Source organism: Eriocheir sinensis, unplaced genomic scaffold (assembly GCF_024679095.1).
Source record: "Eriocheir sinensis breed Jianghai 21 unplaced genomic scaffold, ASM2467909v1 Scaffold1051, whole genome shotgun sequence".
In the NCBI taxonomy this organism is placed as follows: domain Eukaryota; kingdom Metazoa; phylum Arthropoda; class Malacostraca; order Decapoda; family Varunidae; genus Eriocheir; species Eriocheir sinensis.
Window position 1 is genome coordinate 110,768 of NW_026110354.1, and position 18,648 is coordinate 129,415.

The window sequence follows — 18,648 nt, forward strand, 5'->3', positions numbered from 1 at the left end:
AATCACAACTGTACACACACACACACACACACACACACACACACACACACACACACACAAAGATCGGTTCTATGAGCTCTGTGCTCTTCCGTAAGGAAACGGCTGGCTATCTCGAAAGAGACCCGCAGCAGACCAAGAGGTGAATTACACACACACACACACACACACACACACACACACACACACACACACACACACACACACACACAAAGACACAAGACAACTACTACTTCCAGATGAAAGCACGAAGAGGGAGGCAAGGCAGGGAAAGAAGTCTTACCTCCCAGCGTGGTGGTGGCGATGATTTCAGACTCAGCACCGAGTTCATCCACGCCTATGTTCTTCCCTCGAACCTGAGAACGACAAAAGTATGTTAGCACACACACACACACACACACACACACACACACACACACACACCACACCGTTGAGAAGGCGAAGAGAGAAGACGTGGGTCAAGGAGCTGCGCTGTTGTCGTCTGCAAACCGAGTTGTTGTGTTTACAGGGTCAAGAGGGTGCTCAGGCCCGTCTCCTGTCCATGCAAGAGTTTAAAAAGCTTGTGTAGAATGAGTGACGAGGATGAGGGGTGTCAGGCACGGAAAAGAGGAAGAAGAAGAGGAACTGGAACAAGGCAGAAAACTCGGGAAGTAGTTATGGGAAGCCTAGACAGTGACGAATGTTCTGGAATCAGTGAGCCAAGTTTCAGTATGTTTTGGGGTTACATAATCATCTGTTGTATATAGAAGAGTGTTATTAGTGGAGAAAAAACTGAACAACTGGATCGAGAGAGTGAAGTCCATGGAAGAGGAGGAAGAACAAGGTAAGAAGTCACATAGTGAATTAAGATCAAGAGTACGAAGTCTGGAATACAGGGAGAAGGAGTTGGTTCGGGAGAATGAGAAGTTGAAAGAACAGTTGGCAAAATATGAAAAGATGGTAAAGGAAGGACTAGTAGTCGTAAGAAAAGAAAATAAGACTTGAAAGTGATAATGGACAAGGAGGAAAAGAGAGTTAGGGAGGAAGTGCTGGGCGAAATAAAGACCTGGAAAGTAGAGCACGGAAAAGCTAATGTAGACTTCAAGGAAATAATTGAGAAGCAACTAAAGGAGGAGAAGGAAAATGTGGAAAGGGAGATGGTCAAGGTCATTAAAAAGAATGAAAATTTAGTAAGAGATGTGGCGGATAAGAAAAAAAGTGTCATAATATTCGGAATGAAAGAGAAGAACATAACTTATAGGCCAAGAAGGGAGAAGGAAGAGCTTAAGTCAGTGAAAGATTTACTGAAGCATAGTCTATGACTGAAGAACTTAAATGACAATGAAATACAAGACCTTGAGTAGGAGGTGGAAGAAATTGTAAGGATGGGCCCTTACATAGAGGGTAAAACAAGACCAGTTAAACTAAGATTAAAATCACAGAAAGTAACGGAGGAAATCTTATATAGAACAACTAAACTAAGAGAAATAGAAGTAAGGAAATTTATATAAAGAAAAACAAAAATGAAGAAGAAAGGAAGAAATGGAATGAACTTCTAGCAGAGGCAAACGAAGGAATAATGCAAGATCTGAAGAGGAAAAATAGGTATTTTTGGGGGAAATTCTGGGAGATCGAGTAAAGAAATGGTACATAAGGGAAAAGCCGAAAGAGAATAGAGCCGAGACAAGATTGAAACTATAGTAAGGGATTAAGTGTGATGTATATGAATGTAGACGGGATAGTATGGAATGAGTGAGTGACCGTGGTGCTGAGCGGAGGTGTTGCGCCTAGCTCCGCACAGAAAGTGTCGACATGGCCGCTGTTAGGGCCAAGGGACTGAGGGATTTATGTTATGTTTGTGCAGAATTCATGGGCGAGAAGTGGATTGGTTGCTGTTTGTGCACTAGAACATAACATAAGAACATAAGAACGCAGGAGTCTTCAAGAGGCCGGTAGGCCTGTACAATGCAGCTCCTTTGAACCTAAGCTCCCGTGTATCTAACCCCACCTACTATCGCTCTCCATGAATTTATCTAATCTATTTTTGAATGTGACACTTGTATCGGCACTCACCACATGACTGCTAAGCCTATTTCACTCATCCACCACCCTGTTAGTAAACCAATTTTTGCCTATGTCCCTGTTGAATCTGAATTTATCCAGTTTAAACCCATTACTTCGTGTCCTACCCGGTTCTCTTACCAACAAAACATTATGAATATCCCCCTTCATCCATTTATAAACCTCGATCATGTCTCCACGCACCCTTCGGCTTTCTAGAGAATGCAAGCTTAACTGTTTTGAGTCTTTCCTCGTATGGCAAGTTTCTCAACCCCTGAATCATCTTAGTCATCCTCCTCTGCACCGATTCTAACATTTTGATATCCATTCTATAGTAAGGTTACCAGAACTGAACCGCATAGTCAAGATGAGGTCTAACTGATGCTAAATATAGTTTGAGGAAGACTTCGGCGCTTCTGTTGATTACGCTCCTTGAAATAAATCCCAGTACCCCATTTGACTAGGTGGTGTCATGTGAAGTGTGCTAATTTGTCTGGGATCAACCTGGATAATATACCTAAAATAAATTGGATATGCACCCCATGCCTCCATAAAGCATCTCTGGCTACCAGCATTGTGGAAAAATTGGATGAATTCAAGCAAGAATTTTTTTAGGAAATTTCTGTGGTTAAGGATGAAGTTGAATCAAGGGCTGTGAAGGTGCAGGAGGAGCTGGGATCAGTTGTTGACACGCTTAAAGGTGCTGAGCATGCTGAATCCAGTTGGGAAGAGGTGGCAAAGAGAGGCAAGAAGGTCAAGAAGAATCTCTTATTGTAAAAGCTTCTACACAGGAAAAGAAGGCAACAGACATGAAGGATGAAGTCTCCCAGGCATTGAATGGCATTCAAATAACTGATTCAAGATTTACAAATACAGGTAACATTGTTATGAACTTTGATAATGAGAACACAAGGGTTGAGGCTGCTTAAAAACTGGAGTCTGTTGAGCAAATTAGTACCAAGAGTGTTGGAAAGATGAAACCAAAGAAGATATGTAATGTGCATAAAGAGGAGACCAAGGAAAAAATAAAGGAGACCATCTTAGACCGCAATGAATTCTTACACACAATTGAGGATGTTGAGAATAAGATTGAGCTGATTTTTAGTAAGCCCGCAGCTGGCGGTACGATGCACAACATATTGAGTGTGACCTAACTGTGAGAGAGGTGATTCACAAGAATCATGACAAGTTAAAATTAGAATGGGGAATATACACAGTGAGAGACAGATACCATGCAGTTATGTGCTATCATTGTCAGAGATATGGCCATCTTGAGGCCAACTGTACTGCCAAGACCAATGGAGACGCCCCAAATTGTTTCAAATGCGCTGGCAATCATAAATCACAGGAGTGCACCATGGCTGAGAAGAAATGCATAAATTGTGTGAGGTACAAGAAGCCTGAAATCAACCACTCAGCGAATGACCAGTGTTGTGTAGTTCTCCAGACTGAAATTGAGAGAATTCGTAACATGACCGATCATGGCTATTAATCAGTGTCTGTACTCAAAGATCAATTGTGTGTGATGAATGTTCAGTGTGCTGGAAATAATTCTTGGATATTTAATTGTGATACTATAATGAAAATAGCAAACATGAACACTGAACTAATTGTTATATGTGATATCATTCGTGAAAGAAATTAAGACACTCACTCACTCACTCACTACGATGTTTGAGAATAAGTGCATCGAAGACTATTATTGAGGCTAACGTTGTAATTGTTGACGGCCCTCGTAGAGCGCTACATCAGCGGCGGAGCAGGGCCTGAAACCTCATCAACGGTAAACGGTAAACGATAAGTATCTAGTAAACTGGAATTACAAGACTACTTGCAGGAAAAAGAGCCCAATATTGTATGCGTAACGGAAACTAAACTAAATAAGGTCATCCAAATAGTGTTTGATAATAACTACAATGTATGGAGGCAGGACAGAAAGGGTAAAGGTGGTGGAGGAGTGATGATAATGACGAGGAAGGAGTTATTAGTGAAAACCGTAGTATATGGAGAAGGAAATGCGGAAAACCTGGCGAACAACAACAGAAAAATGATGACGATAATAGCAACCTATGTACCACCAAGAACCAATTCATGGAGTAAAGAAGAATATGAGACCATGATTGAAGATACCATTCAGAGTTTGAGTAGACTACTCAAAGCAAATAAAAGTCATGTTACTAGGTGATTTTAACTGTAAGGAGGTAAATTGGGAAATATTTGAAAGTGGAGGTAGCGAAACGGCATGGGGGGAAAGATTTTTAAGATTGACGATGGAAAACTTGATGACGCAATGGGTGAAGGAATACACGAGATTCAGAAGTGACGACGAACCGGCGAGACTGGACCTGGTGTTAACAAAGGGAATGCACTTGGTGAATGAATTAAGGTATGGGTGCCCCCTGGGAAAGAGTGATCACGTGATAATTGAGTTGGAAACAGAGGAGGAGGGAAGTGAGGGGGATGAATTATATACAAGAAACAGGTTTAAACTATAGGAAGGCAAACATGGAAGATCCCAGGAAATACTATGGAGAGCTAGACTGTGAAGAGTTAAAGAGAACAAGGGAGATGCAAGAAAAGTATGATATTTTTCTGGAGGCATATAAATCAAGAGTTATGAAATTTGTACCAGAATACAAACCTAAAGAAAAAGGAAAAAAAAAAATGGTTTATTGTAAGATGTGTTAAGGCAAAAGAAAAAAAAGAGACAAAGCATGGAAGAGATTGAAAAGAAATAAAAACTAAAAGAATAAAGAAGATTTTAAGATAGCGAAAAATGAATACGTGAAAATAAGGAGAGAAGAAGAGAAGGGGTATGTAAAAGGATATTGTCGAAAAGTGTAAGGAAGAACCTAAATTGTTTTATAGATTCATAAATGGAAAAATCACACCAAGGGAAACAATAGAAAGATTGAGTGATGGGAATATGATAATCGAAGATCCTAAAGACATGACTAAGCTATTTAACAAAAAGTTCCAGCACGTTTTTACAAAAGAATCACAATTCAACGAACCACAAGAAAACAAGATAAATGTTCATATGGAAGAAGTCATAGTAACTAAAGAGGAGATATATAAAATGATGGGGGAGCTGGAAGAAAGGAAAGCAGTACGACCGGATGGAGTCTCAGGTTATATATTGAAAGAATGCAAAGATCAGCTGGTTGAACCGGTATATGACATCATTAATGCTCAATAACAACTGGTAAAGTACCACAGGAGTGGCGAAGGGCTGAAGTGGTCCCTATATTCAAAATTGGAAAAAAGGAAGAACCCCTGAATTACAGACCTGTATCACTGATCAGTGTAGTATGTCAAATATGTGAGAAAGTGAGAACAAAACAATGGACGAGATTTCTAGAAGAGCATAATATAATCACAAGTAAACAATATGGCTTCAGAAAAGGGCGTTCATGTGTAACAAACTTACTGAGCTTTTACTCAAGAGTGACAGACAAAATACAGGAGAGGGACGGATGCGTTTACTTGGACCTGAAGAAGGCGTTCGACAAACTCCATTCAAGACTACTATGGAAGCTGGAGAATAAAGGAGGTTTGAAAGGGAAAATGATGAACTGGATGGAAAGCTACTAAAGGGAAAGAAAGATGAGAACAATGGTAAAGGACGCGAAATCGGAATGGAGAATTGAACATAAGAACATAAGAACATAGGGAAACTGCAAGAGGCCGGGTGGCCTACACAGGGCAGCTCCAGAATCCCCCCCACTACTCACGATGGGTGAGGTGTAGTTACAGGGTTACAGGTAGAGGCTTGATCCTCGTTATACCGGCGGTACTAGGCACGCATCCAGTACCCCGTCACCTTACTGCACCCACACCTCACTGCCACCTGTCGTCCTCGTTCATGTAGCTTTCAGTCTACTCTTAAAACAAGCTATCGTCCCTGCACTAACTATGTGATTGCTGAGTCTATTCCATTCCCCCACCACCCTATTACTAAACCAATGCTTGCCTATATCTCTCCTAAATCTATACTTTTCTAATTTAAATCCATTACTGCGACTTCTGTCCTGCTGGCTAATTCTCAGTACTTTACTCATATCGCCTTTGTTGTAACCCTTGACCCATTTGAATACTTCTATCAGATCTCCCCGCACTCTTCGTCTCTCTAGTGAATGTAAGTTTAGATGTTTCATCCTATTTTGATATGGGAGGTTTCTTAGCCCCTGAATCATCTTGGTCATCCTCCTCTGAACTGATTCTAGCAAGTTGATGTCCATTCTGTAGAGCCAGCTCCGTTGACCCTAAGCTCCCGTGTATCTAACCCCACCTAATATCGCTGTCCATGAATTTATCTAGTCTATTTTTTAATGTGACAATTGTATTGGCACTCACCACGTGACTGCTAAGCCTATTCCACTCATCCACCACCCTATTTGTAAACCAATTTTTGCCTGCGTCCCTGTTGAATCTGAATTTATCCAGTTTAAACCCATTACTTCGTGTCCTACCCGGTTCCCTTACCAACAAAACCTTATGAATGTCTCCCTTATTGTAGAAAGTGGAGTGCCTCAAGGATCGGTATTGGCACCCGTACTATTCCTAGTATATGTAAATGATATGCCGGAGGGAGTAAACAGTTATATGAGCCTGTCTGCAGACGATGTAAAATTGCTAAGACATATTAGAAACAGTGCAAGATGTCCTGAACAAGATTTGGAAATGGAGTATTTAATGGGAGATGGAATTTAATGTGTAGAAAAGTCATGTAATGGAAATGGGAAAGAATGAAGGGAGACCAAAATGGACATATAAAGATATAGGGAGATGGAGAAATATGAAAGAAAGTGGAGTGGGAGTGACAATACAAGATAATCTACAGCCTGAGAGTCATGTAAATAGGATATTCGGTGATACGTATAAAATGGTGAGAAATATAGGATTAGCATTCCATTGTAATGCCAGGAAAAATCATAACCTCCTGTTGCCTCACATTCCCCCCATTCTCCCCTTCCTTCCAGGACAGTCTGTCTAGACTCGTGTCCGTATAGCCTATGTTGGGCTGCGGCTTTAGTAACCTCAATTTTATTTTGTTTTCTAAATTTTGCTCACCAAAAATAATTACACAGTAATTAGTGAACCCACCCTACCTCCCAGCTTTGTTCCCGACTTAGGCTGCGTTTACACCAAGCACGTCGCGTCCCGTCACGTCACGTCACGTCACGTCAAGTCATGAATCGCCACCCCAGTTTAACACTGATTTGTATGGATATTTGAAAAATGCGTTTACACCGGTTCCGTCCAGTCACGTCACGTCACGCCGCGTCGCGTCGCGTCAAGTCAATATATAGAGCTGGTTCTATTTTTCACCTGACGTGACGTGACGTGACGTGACGGGACGCGACGTGCTTGGTGTAAACGCAGCCTTAATTGTTCCCAAGAGTGTTCATTTAACACTTCCCTCCCTCCCTCCTAACTCACGCCTTGAGACACCCCAATTCTAACGGAAACACACTTACGCCTCTTCCGGGGACGGCGGGCCAGTCTTCTCTCACCCAACTGCTAGGTAAGACACATTGTTCATCTCCCCTCCCCTAAATATCAGTGAATTATCGTTCTTTCCACTGTCACATTAAATTCTTTTGAAATTAAATTATCACTCTTGTTTGTCACTCTTCCTTTCATTTAACTTTAAGGTTACGAGTGGGCTGGCCAGAACGGCACACGGGAAAAATGCCTCACGTCCTCTTTTCATAAGGATTCACGCTACCTAAAGGAGTTATTTCTTCAGTTCCTCATCCTGGGGTAATTGAGTGTAGTTCAGTTCATTGTCTTCTTCAGTTATTTTCTCCCCATTGAGCTGTGGTTCGATCCACAGATCGAGGTGGTGGTGGCAGCTACCGTTCACATTCAATTACACGCGGGAGTAAGTAATTCATGTCTTTTAACTCTCCCTATTCAGTAATCAATGATAATTTTGTAAATTCAGTCGAAAATTAGTAAACGAATGCCCCGTAGATTCCCGGGGCACTACACCACAACATGGATAAGGTTATGATGAAAAAGTTAATAATCACTATGATTAGACCAACATTGGAATATGCGGAGGCGGTTTGGTCTCCCCACAAGAAGAAACACATAAGAATAAGAAGGCAAAGAATGGCAACAAAAATGGTTCCAGAGCTGGAGGGATTGACATATTAAGAAAGATTAAAGGAGATGGACCTACCAACACTGGAACAAAGAAGAGAAAGGGAGACCTACTACAAATTTATAAATTATTAAGCAAAATGGAAGATGTAGATAATGAAGAGCTACTAATAAAAGAAGGAATAAACACCAGGAGCACAAGAGGACACCATAAAAAATTGAGTAAAGGAAGATGCTTGAGAGGCATAAAGAAATATAGCTTCCCGCAAAGAAATATAGAGGTTTGGAACAGACTAAGTGAGGATGTAATATCGGCGAAGAGTGTACAATACTTTAAGGAAAAGTTGAACAAATTCAGATACGAAGACGGGACCACACGAGCCTAAGCCCAGGCCCTGTAAAGCTACAACTAGGTAAATATACACACACACACACAGCACGTGTCAAAATATTTTTTTCATTCTATATTACGTTTACAAAAAAGGGCCCCCTTTTCCGGCACCGTGATGGCGGCAGCGTTGCCGCGTGGACAGCACACACACACACACACACACACACACATACACATACAGTACACACACACACACACACACACACACACACACACACACACACAGTTCAAAGGAGCTCTGTAGTGCAGTGACGAGCGTGTTCACCTCAAAAGAAATCTCCCAGGTTCGATTCCTACTTGGAGTGGAGACGGATGGGCAGCCACCTCTACTTCGTGCCTCTGTCCACCCAGCAGTGAATGAACGGGTGCTGGGTGTCAATCGGGGGTTGCGTCCCTCCTCCCGGGTGTATGTGTGTGTGTGTGTGTGTTCAGTTGTACCCAAATATCTCTCACTTGTGACCTCCATGCGTAGTCGTAGGGGATCTATACTCAAGTTTTACAATGACTAAGGTGACACATACCATATATGGGGAAGAGAGATTAAAAAGATAGTTTGGTTTAAAGAAGATGTGAAATAGCTAAAGGAGAAAGAAAATGTAGCATGGAACAGATGGAGAAGACTAAACAAATAATTGAAGTACAATCAAGCAAGAAATGAATACATAAGAATACGAAGAGAGAAACAGAGGTACTATGAAAAGAAAGTAATAGAATATTACAAGACCAGCCGATATGTCAACAGCAAGCCGGAAATAGAGAAGGAATAAGCATAAAATTTAAAATGGCGAAAAACAACACTGCCTCGGAGTCCCCGCCTGGGGGGGACCATAAGTTCCCCCAGGAAGGACTCCCCTTCTGGCTGCCGACTTGAGAGGTGTCCTGATAACTCCTCGAACCTCCTCCTTATCAATTTCTGCACACATTCGTGGTCTTCGTTCTAATTTTCATTCTGTGGAACACCATCTCTCCTCCTCTAAACCTCATCTTCTCTTCCTCACCGATACACAGGTTTCTAAGGCTACTGACAGTAACCTCTACTCTGTTCCCTCCTACTATCTCTATCCTAAATTTCAATCCAAAGCTGGATGTTGCGCCTACGTGTGCAACGACATCACTTGCTCTCGTGCCCACGACCTTGACTCTTCTGAATTTTCCACCATTTGGCTAAGACTTCACTGTCATTCTATTACTAAATACATTTGTGCTGTTTATCTCTCACCTAACTCTACTAACTATGTAAAATTATTTGACTATTTGAATTCTAAAGTGGAGCACATCTTGACTCACTCTCCCTTCGCTGAAATCTCCATCTTGGGAGATTTCAATGTTCACCACCAGCTTTGGCTTTCATCCTCTTTCACTGACCAGCCTGGTGAACAAGCCTACAACTTTGTTCTCCTCAACGACCTAGAGCAGTTGGTTCAGCACCCTACACGTATTCCCGACCGTCTAGGAGACAGGCCCAACATTCTAGACCTCTTCCTTACCTCTAATCCTTCTGCTTACTCTGCCAAACTGTTCTCTCCGTTGGGCTCCTCCGATCATAACCTTATTTCTGTTTCCTGTCCTATCGCTCCTGTACATCCTCTGGACCCACCGAAGAGGCGATTCTTCTGTCATTTTGCTTCAGCTCGGTGGGACGACCTGAGGATGTACTTTTCCGATTTCCCATGGAATGATTACTACTTCCAGGAGAGAGACCCCTCTCTGTGTGCCCAGTGCATCTCGGAGGTGATTGTCTCTGGAATGCAGGCATACATTCCACGTTCTTTCTCTACTCCTCATGCTAAAAAGCCTTGGTTTAATCATGCTTGTTCTCGTGCTATTAAAGATAGAGAGGCAGCTCACAAAAGGTTCCAGAGCCTTCGAACTCCCACTAACTATGACCTTTACATTTCAGCCCGGAATCGTGCCAAATCTATTCTCCGACTTACCAAAACTTCTTTTATCAATAGAAAGTGTCAACACCTTGCTTCTTCTAATTCTTCCCGTGACTTCTGGCATCTAGCCAAAAATATCTCCTCCAATTTCACTTCTTCCTTTTTCCTCCTCCTCTTAACCCTGACGGCAGCACTACCGTCTCTTCTGTCTCTAAAGCTGAACTCTTCGCTCTAACTTTCTGTAAGAACTCCACCTTGCACGATTCTGGGCATATTCCTCCTACTCATCCCCCCTCTGACTCCTTTGTGCCTGTTATTAAGATTCTTCCAAATGATGTTTTCTATGCTTTCTCTGGCCTCAACTCTCAGAAGGCTTATGGACCTGATGGAGTGCCTCGCATTGTTTTTAAAGACTGTGCTTCCGTGCTGACACCTGCCTGGTCTAACTCTTTCGTCTCTGCCTATCAACATCTACCTTCTTCCTGCTGAAGTATGCCTTTGTTCAGCCTGTGCCTAAGAAGGGTGACCGTTCCAATCCCTCAAACTACCGCCCTATAGCTTTACTTTCCTGTCTATCTAAGCTTTTGAATCAATCCTTAACCGGAAGATTCAAAAGCACCTTTCCACTTCTAACCTTCTATCTGATCGCCAGCATGGGTTCCGCAAGGGGCGTTCTACTGGCGATCTTCTTGCTCTCTTAACTGACTCTTGGTCATCCTCTCTTAGCCGTTTCGGTGAAACTTTCTCTGTTGCGCTAGACATATCGAAAGCCTTCGATAGAGTCTGGCTTTCTAAACTGCCCTCTTTCGGATTATATCCCTCTGTTCCTTTATCTCGAACTTTCTTTCCGGCCGTTCTGTCTCTGCAAAGGTAGACGGTCACTCTTCTTCCTTTAAACCAATCAACAGTGGTGTTCCACAGGGCTCTGTCCTATCACCCACTCTCTTCCTGTTATTCATCAATGATCTTTCCATAACAAACTGTCCTGTCCACTCATACGCCGACGACTCCACTCTGCATTATTCAACTTCTTTCAATAGAAGACCCTCTCAACAGGAAGTACACGACTCCAGACTGGAGGCTGCAGAACGCTTAACTTTAGACCTTGCTATCATTACCGACTGGGGCAGAAGGAACCTTGTGTCCTTCAATGCCTCAAAAACTCAATTTCTCCACCTATCAACTCGACACAGTCTTTCAAACACCTATCCCCTATGCTTCGACAACGCTCAGCTATCACCATCTTCAAAACTAAACATCCCCGGTCTATCCTTTACACAAAATCTCAACTGGAAACTTCACATCTCCTCTCTCGCTAAATCAGCTTCCTCGAGGTTGGGCGTTCTGTATCGTCTCCGCCAGTTCTTCTCCCCCGCGCAGTTGCTATCAATATACAGGGGCCTTGTCCGCCCTCGTATGGAGTATGCATCTCAAGTGTGGGGGGGCTCCACTCACACAGCTCTTCTTGACAGAGTGGAGTCTAAGGCTCTTCGTCTCATCAGCTCTCCTCCTCCTACTGATAGTCTTCTACCTCTTAAATTCCGTCGCGATGTTGCCTCCCTTTCTATCTTCAATCGATATTTCCACGCTGACTGCTCTTCTGAACTTGCTAACTGCATGCCTCCCCCCCTCCCGCGGTCCCGCTGCACACGACTTTCTACTCATGCTCATCTCTATACTGTCCAAACCCCTTATGCAAGAGTTAACCAGCATCTTCACTCTTTCATCCCTCACGCTGGTAAACTCTGGAACAATCTTCCTTCCTCTGTATTTCCTCTTGCCTACGACTTGAACTCTTTCAAGAGAAGGGTATCAGGACACCTCTCCTCCCGAAATTTCTCTCTCTTTGATTCTTTTTTAGGAGCAGCGAGTAGCGGGCTTTTTTTTATTATTGTTTCCTTTTTTTATGCCCTTGAGCTGCCTCCTTTGTTGTAAAAAAAAAATACTAAAGGTGGATGGTTAGGAGTATGAGGATGTTGCAACAATGATGGAAGTTTTGAGTGGTTGTTTTCAAGGAGTGTTTACAAGGGAAAGTGATTTTAATGGACATGAAGGGCCGAGGAAAATAGACAACCTGGAGGGTGTGGACGCGAGAAAAGCATTGGGACTGGATGGTGTGTCAGGCTGGATCCTGAGTGAGTGTTAAGCAACGAGCTGATAAGATCCAGTGAGTCATAGTCAGCTCACTGACAGAAGGGTGCTGTCCCAGGTTCAGTTCTCGGGTGGAGTGGAGATGGATGGGCAGTCTCCTTTAACCCGTTCCCCCTTGTCCACCTAGAGTCCCTTGATAGAGTACCGACAACCTAAGATTTAGACGCCATTATTGGCCCTGTTATTCGCCGAGCTTTTCATACACTCGCACACGTCTCTTGTATTTGTTCCACAGCCATACGGGTCGTCCACAAAAACTGAGCACACTTGTGCCAGACCTGCACACCTTTCCCTAACAGTCAGCTCGGAGCCATCAGCCAGTGAGCTCTGGGAAATATAGATAAGAGAGAGTTTGTGTCTATACCAACAAGTGTCGGCAACCCACCATATTACTCTCATATTTTACCGTAATATGGTCACCAGCTGCTGGAATGTACCGTAAGAAGGTGACAGGAGATTATTATAGCCTGTGATAAAGGCGCGTGTCAAGGCTGGCTGCTGACGACCTTGAGGCCCGTACCAAGAGTCATGAAGGTCGAGCCGCGTACCTTCCCTTCGACAATGTAGGCAAGGCCTCAGACGGTGCCTTCAATCCTTACCACAAGTCGCTCGGGAAGGTAAATGCACATTCACACACTGCAACCTTCTTTTCACCTACCAGATCCAATGCACGCACACACATACAAACACACAGTGCTATCCATGGAGGTATAATACCTCCATGGTGCTATTACAGCCATAATATTGTCCATTTAATTCCGTCTGTTCACTCGTAAACGTAGATGTGGCACCTGCGCATTGTGAGTTTGTGATTGCGTGAAGATCATGAATGTTTGTGTATCCAAAAATCCTCAAACCATCGTATATGAACTGCAAACAGAAGATTTGCATCGATAATATACCATACAAGGACACGAAGAAACAACTTGTATATCAAACAGATAGTTTGATCATACTCGAACGATCTATAGCCTTTCAGATACTCATATTTCATCTCATTAAGGGATATAAAGTGACAAACGACTCTGCAAGTGTCTCTACATAAGGAATTTTAATGTTGCATGTATAAATAACATGGGTAGCCTAATATATTCGAAATAGCCTAGCATCACATTCAACAGTTATTATTTATAATTTCATGTTTTTTCCCATTATTAATCGTTATTTGCATGCAGTAAATTATTAAGATACCCTTTGTTTGCACTTGTAGAGCCAGATGTCTTAACTGAAATGAGAAAGAATTTGAAAAAAACATAGATCGTTGGAGAATGTAAGCCACGAAGGTTCCCGCCTGGCTGGTACATCTGCGCTTTGAAGGCGCGTGCTACTGTTGTAAACAAGACAAACATATTCGCTGCAACTATAATATATGACTTTCCAATTAGGTAAAATATTTTATCAGGTTGTTTTAACTGAACCGCAACTATTTGCCACGCCAAATTTAGAAAATAAACATATTTTTCCTCGAAGGTCTGAGGGAAGACACGGGGTAGACCTTGCCTTCCCTTCGTCTCCCGCAGGCCTTCGTTCCAAAAATGCTAGTGACTATAGGTACGCACCGTCCTCCCCTTCGATCTTCGTCGCTAAACTCGCGCGGTAGCTCTCAGGGTACTGAGAGACTTCAAATAAGTCTGGGTGCTTCTCCTTGAGTGCTGCTGCTGTGATGGATGAATTAAACAATATTTGACGCTGTAAGACATTATTGGAAGCAGTTGCGGACGTTTTTTTCTTACCTACAATCCCTTCCTCGCGTGACCCTTCCCTGCTGGGAGGGACGCTGCCTCCTGAAAGTCATAAACCCGTATTGATATATTCGTCACAGGGTACGTGGCTGACAAACTACCGAAGCTCCATCAACGCAAAGGCACTTTGAGTCCTTTCCGTTACCTGCCTTCAGTAAACTTTATCATATGGAGAGAAAATTAGTGGAGAATAATGATGTGAAGATGAATGGGGCACTGATTCCATTACCCACCATGCTGCTCTCTTTCTTGTGCCATATCAACATGTTACATTTTGCCTGAGCGTCAAAGTAGATTATAGAATATTGTAGGAAAATGTCTTCAGCATATTATAATGACATTGGTACCCATGGAAATGAAGACTGTGCATCATTATATATAAAGATGGACTTAACCTTATCTAGAGCAGTTTCTAGCTGAAGACCCAGCACATGAGCAGAAAGTAACCTATCACTGCTAAATTAGTAATATTTCCCCGCATTTTAAAATCTCACAAATCAGTAATAATAATGGAAACGGGTATCACAGTCATGCATAGCAAATAAATAAAAATAATGGCTTGACTTGGATGTGATTCTAGAGTTTCAACAAAACAGGTATGGCACACCGAAAGCTACCTTCCGTTCGTATAGCTATAGGGGATAGGTGTTTGGAAGATTGTGTCGATTTTATGGGTGGAGAAATTGAGTATTTGAAGCATTGAAGGACACAAGGTTCCCTTTACCACTATCGGAAATGATAGTAAGGTCTGAGGTTAAGAGTTGTACAGCATCCAGTCTGGAGTCTCCCAATTCCTGTTGAGAAGGTCTTCTGTTGAAAGAAGTTGAATAATGCAAAGTGGAGTCGTCAGTGTATGAGTGGATAGGACAGTTTGTTATGGAAAGATCATTGATAGGACAGAGCCCTGTGGTACACCACTGTTGATAGCTTTAGGGGAAGAACAGTGACCGTCTACTACAGCAGAAATAGAACGGCCAGAAAGAAAACTGGAGATAAAGGAACAGAGAGAAGGATAGAATCGGTAAGAGGGCAGTTTAGAATGCAAAGATTTGTGCCAGACTCTATCGAAAGCTTTCGATATGTCAAGCGCAACTGAGAAAGTTTCACCGGAACGGCTAAGAGAGGATGACCAAGAGTCAGATAAGAGAGCAAGAAGATCGCAAGTAGAATGCCCCTTGCGGAACCCATACTGGTGATCAGATAGAAGGTCGGAAGTAGGAAGGTGCTTTTGAATGTTCCGGTTAAGGATTGATTCAAAAGGTTTAGATAGACAAGAAAGTAAAGCAAATAGGGCGGTAGTTTGAGGGATTGGAACGGTCACCTTTCTTATGCACAGGCTGTATGTAGGCGTACTTCCATCAGGAAGGAAAAGTAGCTGTTGATAGGCAGAGGCGAAAGGGTTTGACCAGGCAGGGTGTCAGCACGGAAGTACAGTTTTTGAGCACAATAGGAGGCACTCCATCAGGTCCATAAGCCTTCTGAGAGTTGAGGCCAGAGAGGGCATAGAAAACATCATTCTTAAGAATCTGAATAACAGGCATAAAGGAGTAAGAGCGGGGATGAGAAGGAGGAATATGCCCAGACTCGTCCAAGGTGGAGTTTTACAGAAAGTTTGAGAGAAGAGTTCCGCCTTAGAGATAGGTGAGACAGCGGTGCTGTCAGGATTAAGAAGAGGAGGAAAAGATGAAGAAGTGAAATTGGAGGAGATAATTTATCCATGTGCAAGAAGTCTCTGGAAGAATTAGAGAGAGGAAGGTTTGACATTTACTGTAGATGAAAGAGCATTTGGTAAGTAGAGAAATAGATTTGGTACGATTCCGGCAAGAAGTATAAAGATCATGGTTAGCAGGAGGCAAGGCTCTAGTACCTTTGTGAGCTGCCTCTATCTTGGACAGCACGAGAACAAGCGTGATTAAACCAAGGCTTTTAGCATAAGGAGTAAAAAGTACGTGGAATGTGTGCCTCTATTCCAGAGACAATCACCTCTGTGTTGTGATGCGCCTGTCTCTCTCCTGAAGCAGTAGTCATTCCACGGGAAATCGGAAAAATACATCCGCAGGTCGTCCCAAAGAGCGGAAGAAAATGTCAGAAGCATCGCCTTCGGTGGGTTCAGAGGGCGTACAGTAGCAACAGGACAGGATACAGAAATAAGGTTGTAATTGGATTGTAACCATGATACATCCAAGACTGAATACGCACCAACAGTATGATCGCCAACTAAGAAGACAAATACATGGAAAGTAGAAAGGATTCAGAGAGCGGCAACAAACCTGGCTCCAGGACTAAGAAACTAACATGCGAAGAGAGACTGAAACAGTTGAACCTACCGACACTGGAACAGATGGAGGAGCGAGGAGATCTGATTGCAGTGTATAGTGTGCTGATGGGATGGAAAAGTGGTCAAAGAAGATCTTGTAATAAAGAATACTAGAGAATCAAGAGGCCGTGGAAGTAAGATGAAAACGGAAGACTGTAGATGAGACATAAAGTAGAACAGTTTTCCACAAAGAGTGGTGGAGGCCTGAACGGCCTGGAAATGGTGTGGTCCCTGCAAAGACGGTTCATGAATTTAAGCCCAAGTTGGATTATATTACATATATAGACGGGACAGTACCAGCGTACCTCTTCACAACTAGGTAAATACAACTATTAAATACACACTAACCTTGATGGTGTATGAAGTGTTGGGTTGAAGGTTCAATATACGAAATCTCTTCTGTAGTCCCACTGTTTGTTGTTTCAGTCCTGTGGCCTCTCCTTGTACTCCCCAGGACACTATGAAGGACTCAAGCTCCCCTTGTTGGGGGCTGTCCTGGGGGTAATCCCAAGTCACCAGCAGGGCAGTCCCGTGTGCCTCTTCCATTCGCAGACTGGTCACTTTCCCAGGTTCTGTGAAGCATAAGTGGAGTCACCTTTTCTTTGCAGTGTTAGAGGGACGCGCTGAGTCATGATGCGCACCTTGCTCTAATGTTAATGGTTAGAATAGACGCCCGCCGCTAAACGCTAACAATTTTTAGTCATCACCAAGTGGCCTAAAACTTCTTACATCCTATCCTGAAGATCACTTATCAACCCAAACTCCAGATTATTCTAAAAGAGGATCAATTATGAACTCCGGGGCCTAGTAGATGGCACCACTATAAAGACTTGCCTGCACCATAACAGGCCGAGGCGACAATCGGGCTCCAGCAAGAAAGCCATAGGACGAACATTAAAAAAAAAAAAAAAAAAATTGGGTCTTGGTCTTGGTTTAGGGCTCGATTACCTTATGTTAGTTTAGGTTAGGTTTGTTGGTGTGCATGTGTGCACATGCGTAATTAAGCTTATCCAAACTCACCCCAAAACCAACACAAAGACCAGGGCCAAAATGTTTCGTGCACCCTTGTATTCATTCTAGCACTTACCTCTCAGTCACGTCTTCGGCTTTCTACCATTTCCCTTAATATGGATCGAGAAGCAGTGCCACCATACACAGCTATAAACACACACACACACACACACACACACACACACACACACACACACACACACCGGTAGTTCAATCGGTTAGAGCGCAGCCCTGCAAGGTTCGATACACGCTCAGGGCGGATTCTTCCGTTGACTAGGAGTGGTTATTGTCCCCCTTGAGCAAGGGGATGGGGTGTGGTGTGAGGTCCAGGTATTACCCAAAGCTCGAAAATAATAAGCACTTGCTCACGTCGTGAGGGTACCTGCTGGCGAAAGCGAGTCTAACTCGTGATCAGGCCGTGGTGATTTCCACACACACACACACACACACACACACAAGGCAACTGCTACTGCCAGGTGAATGCACGAAGAGGGGAGGCAAGGAAGGGAAGGGAGTCTTACCTCCCAGCGTGGTGGCGGTGATTTCAGACTCAGCACCGAGCTGATCCACGCCTTTGTTCTTCCCTCGAACCTGAGAACGACAAAAGCATTTTAGTACGTAAGCACACACACACACATTCCTCAGTGTCGCCCGCCCCACACCCCTCAAGAGTCTCTATCCTGGGCGCCCCGATTCACGCCCACGGCAATGAAGCAGCCTTAACCAACATCGAGGACATCACCAGGACGCTCATCGACAGGACGGCCAACATGGGCAGCCACGCGGCCCTCTTCTTCCTGTCAAGGTACGCAGCAGTGCCAAGAGCCACGTACCTGCTGCGCGCAGCACCAATCTACACGGCTGGAGAGTCCTTGCGGGCCATCGACGAGCTGATGCGGGAAGCTACTTCACGTAGCTGCAACGTACAACGCTACGGCGACGCGTGGTCTCAGGCCTCCCTGCCGCTGCGTTTTGGAGGTTTGGGCGTGTAGTCGATTTGACAGTCTT

At 43.5% G+C, this 18,648-nt stretch overlaps 1 protein-coding gene across 5 annotated transcripts in view; it reads right to left on the reverse strand.

Moving 5' to 3' along the window:
• The window catches only part of LOC126989104 (phosphatidylinositol phosphatase PTPRQ-like), a 100,760-nt gene extending 82,347 nt beyond the window's left edge, over positions 1–18,413 (reverse strand). The window contains exons 1-3 of one of the 5 annotated variants that reach the window (XR_007742885.1): positions 18,162–18,402; positions 16,978–17,201; positions 281–353 (exon numbers count right to left, since the gene is read on the reverse strand). Coding sequence is in view for 3 of the 5 variants with exons in the window: in XM_050847677.1 (XP_050703634.1) it covers positions 281–353; positions 16,978–17,175 (271 nt within the window). In the remaining 2 variants the exon portion in view is untranslated. Of the gene's footprint in view, positions 1–280; positions 354–16,977; positions 17,202–18,161 lie in introns of all 5 variants that reach the window. The other 4 variants (XM_050847677.1, XM_050847675.1, XM_050847676.1 and 1 more) reach the window with 4 other exon arrangements.
• Positions 18,414–18,648: the final 235 nt, after the last annotated feature.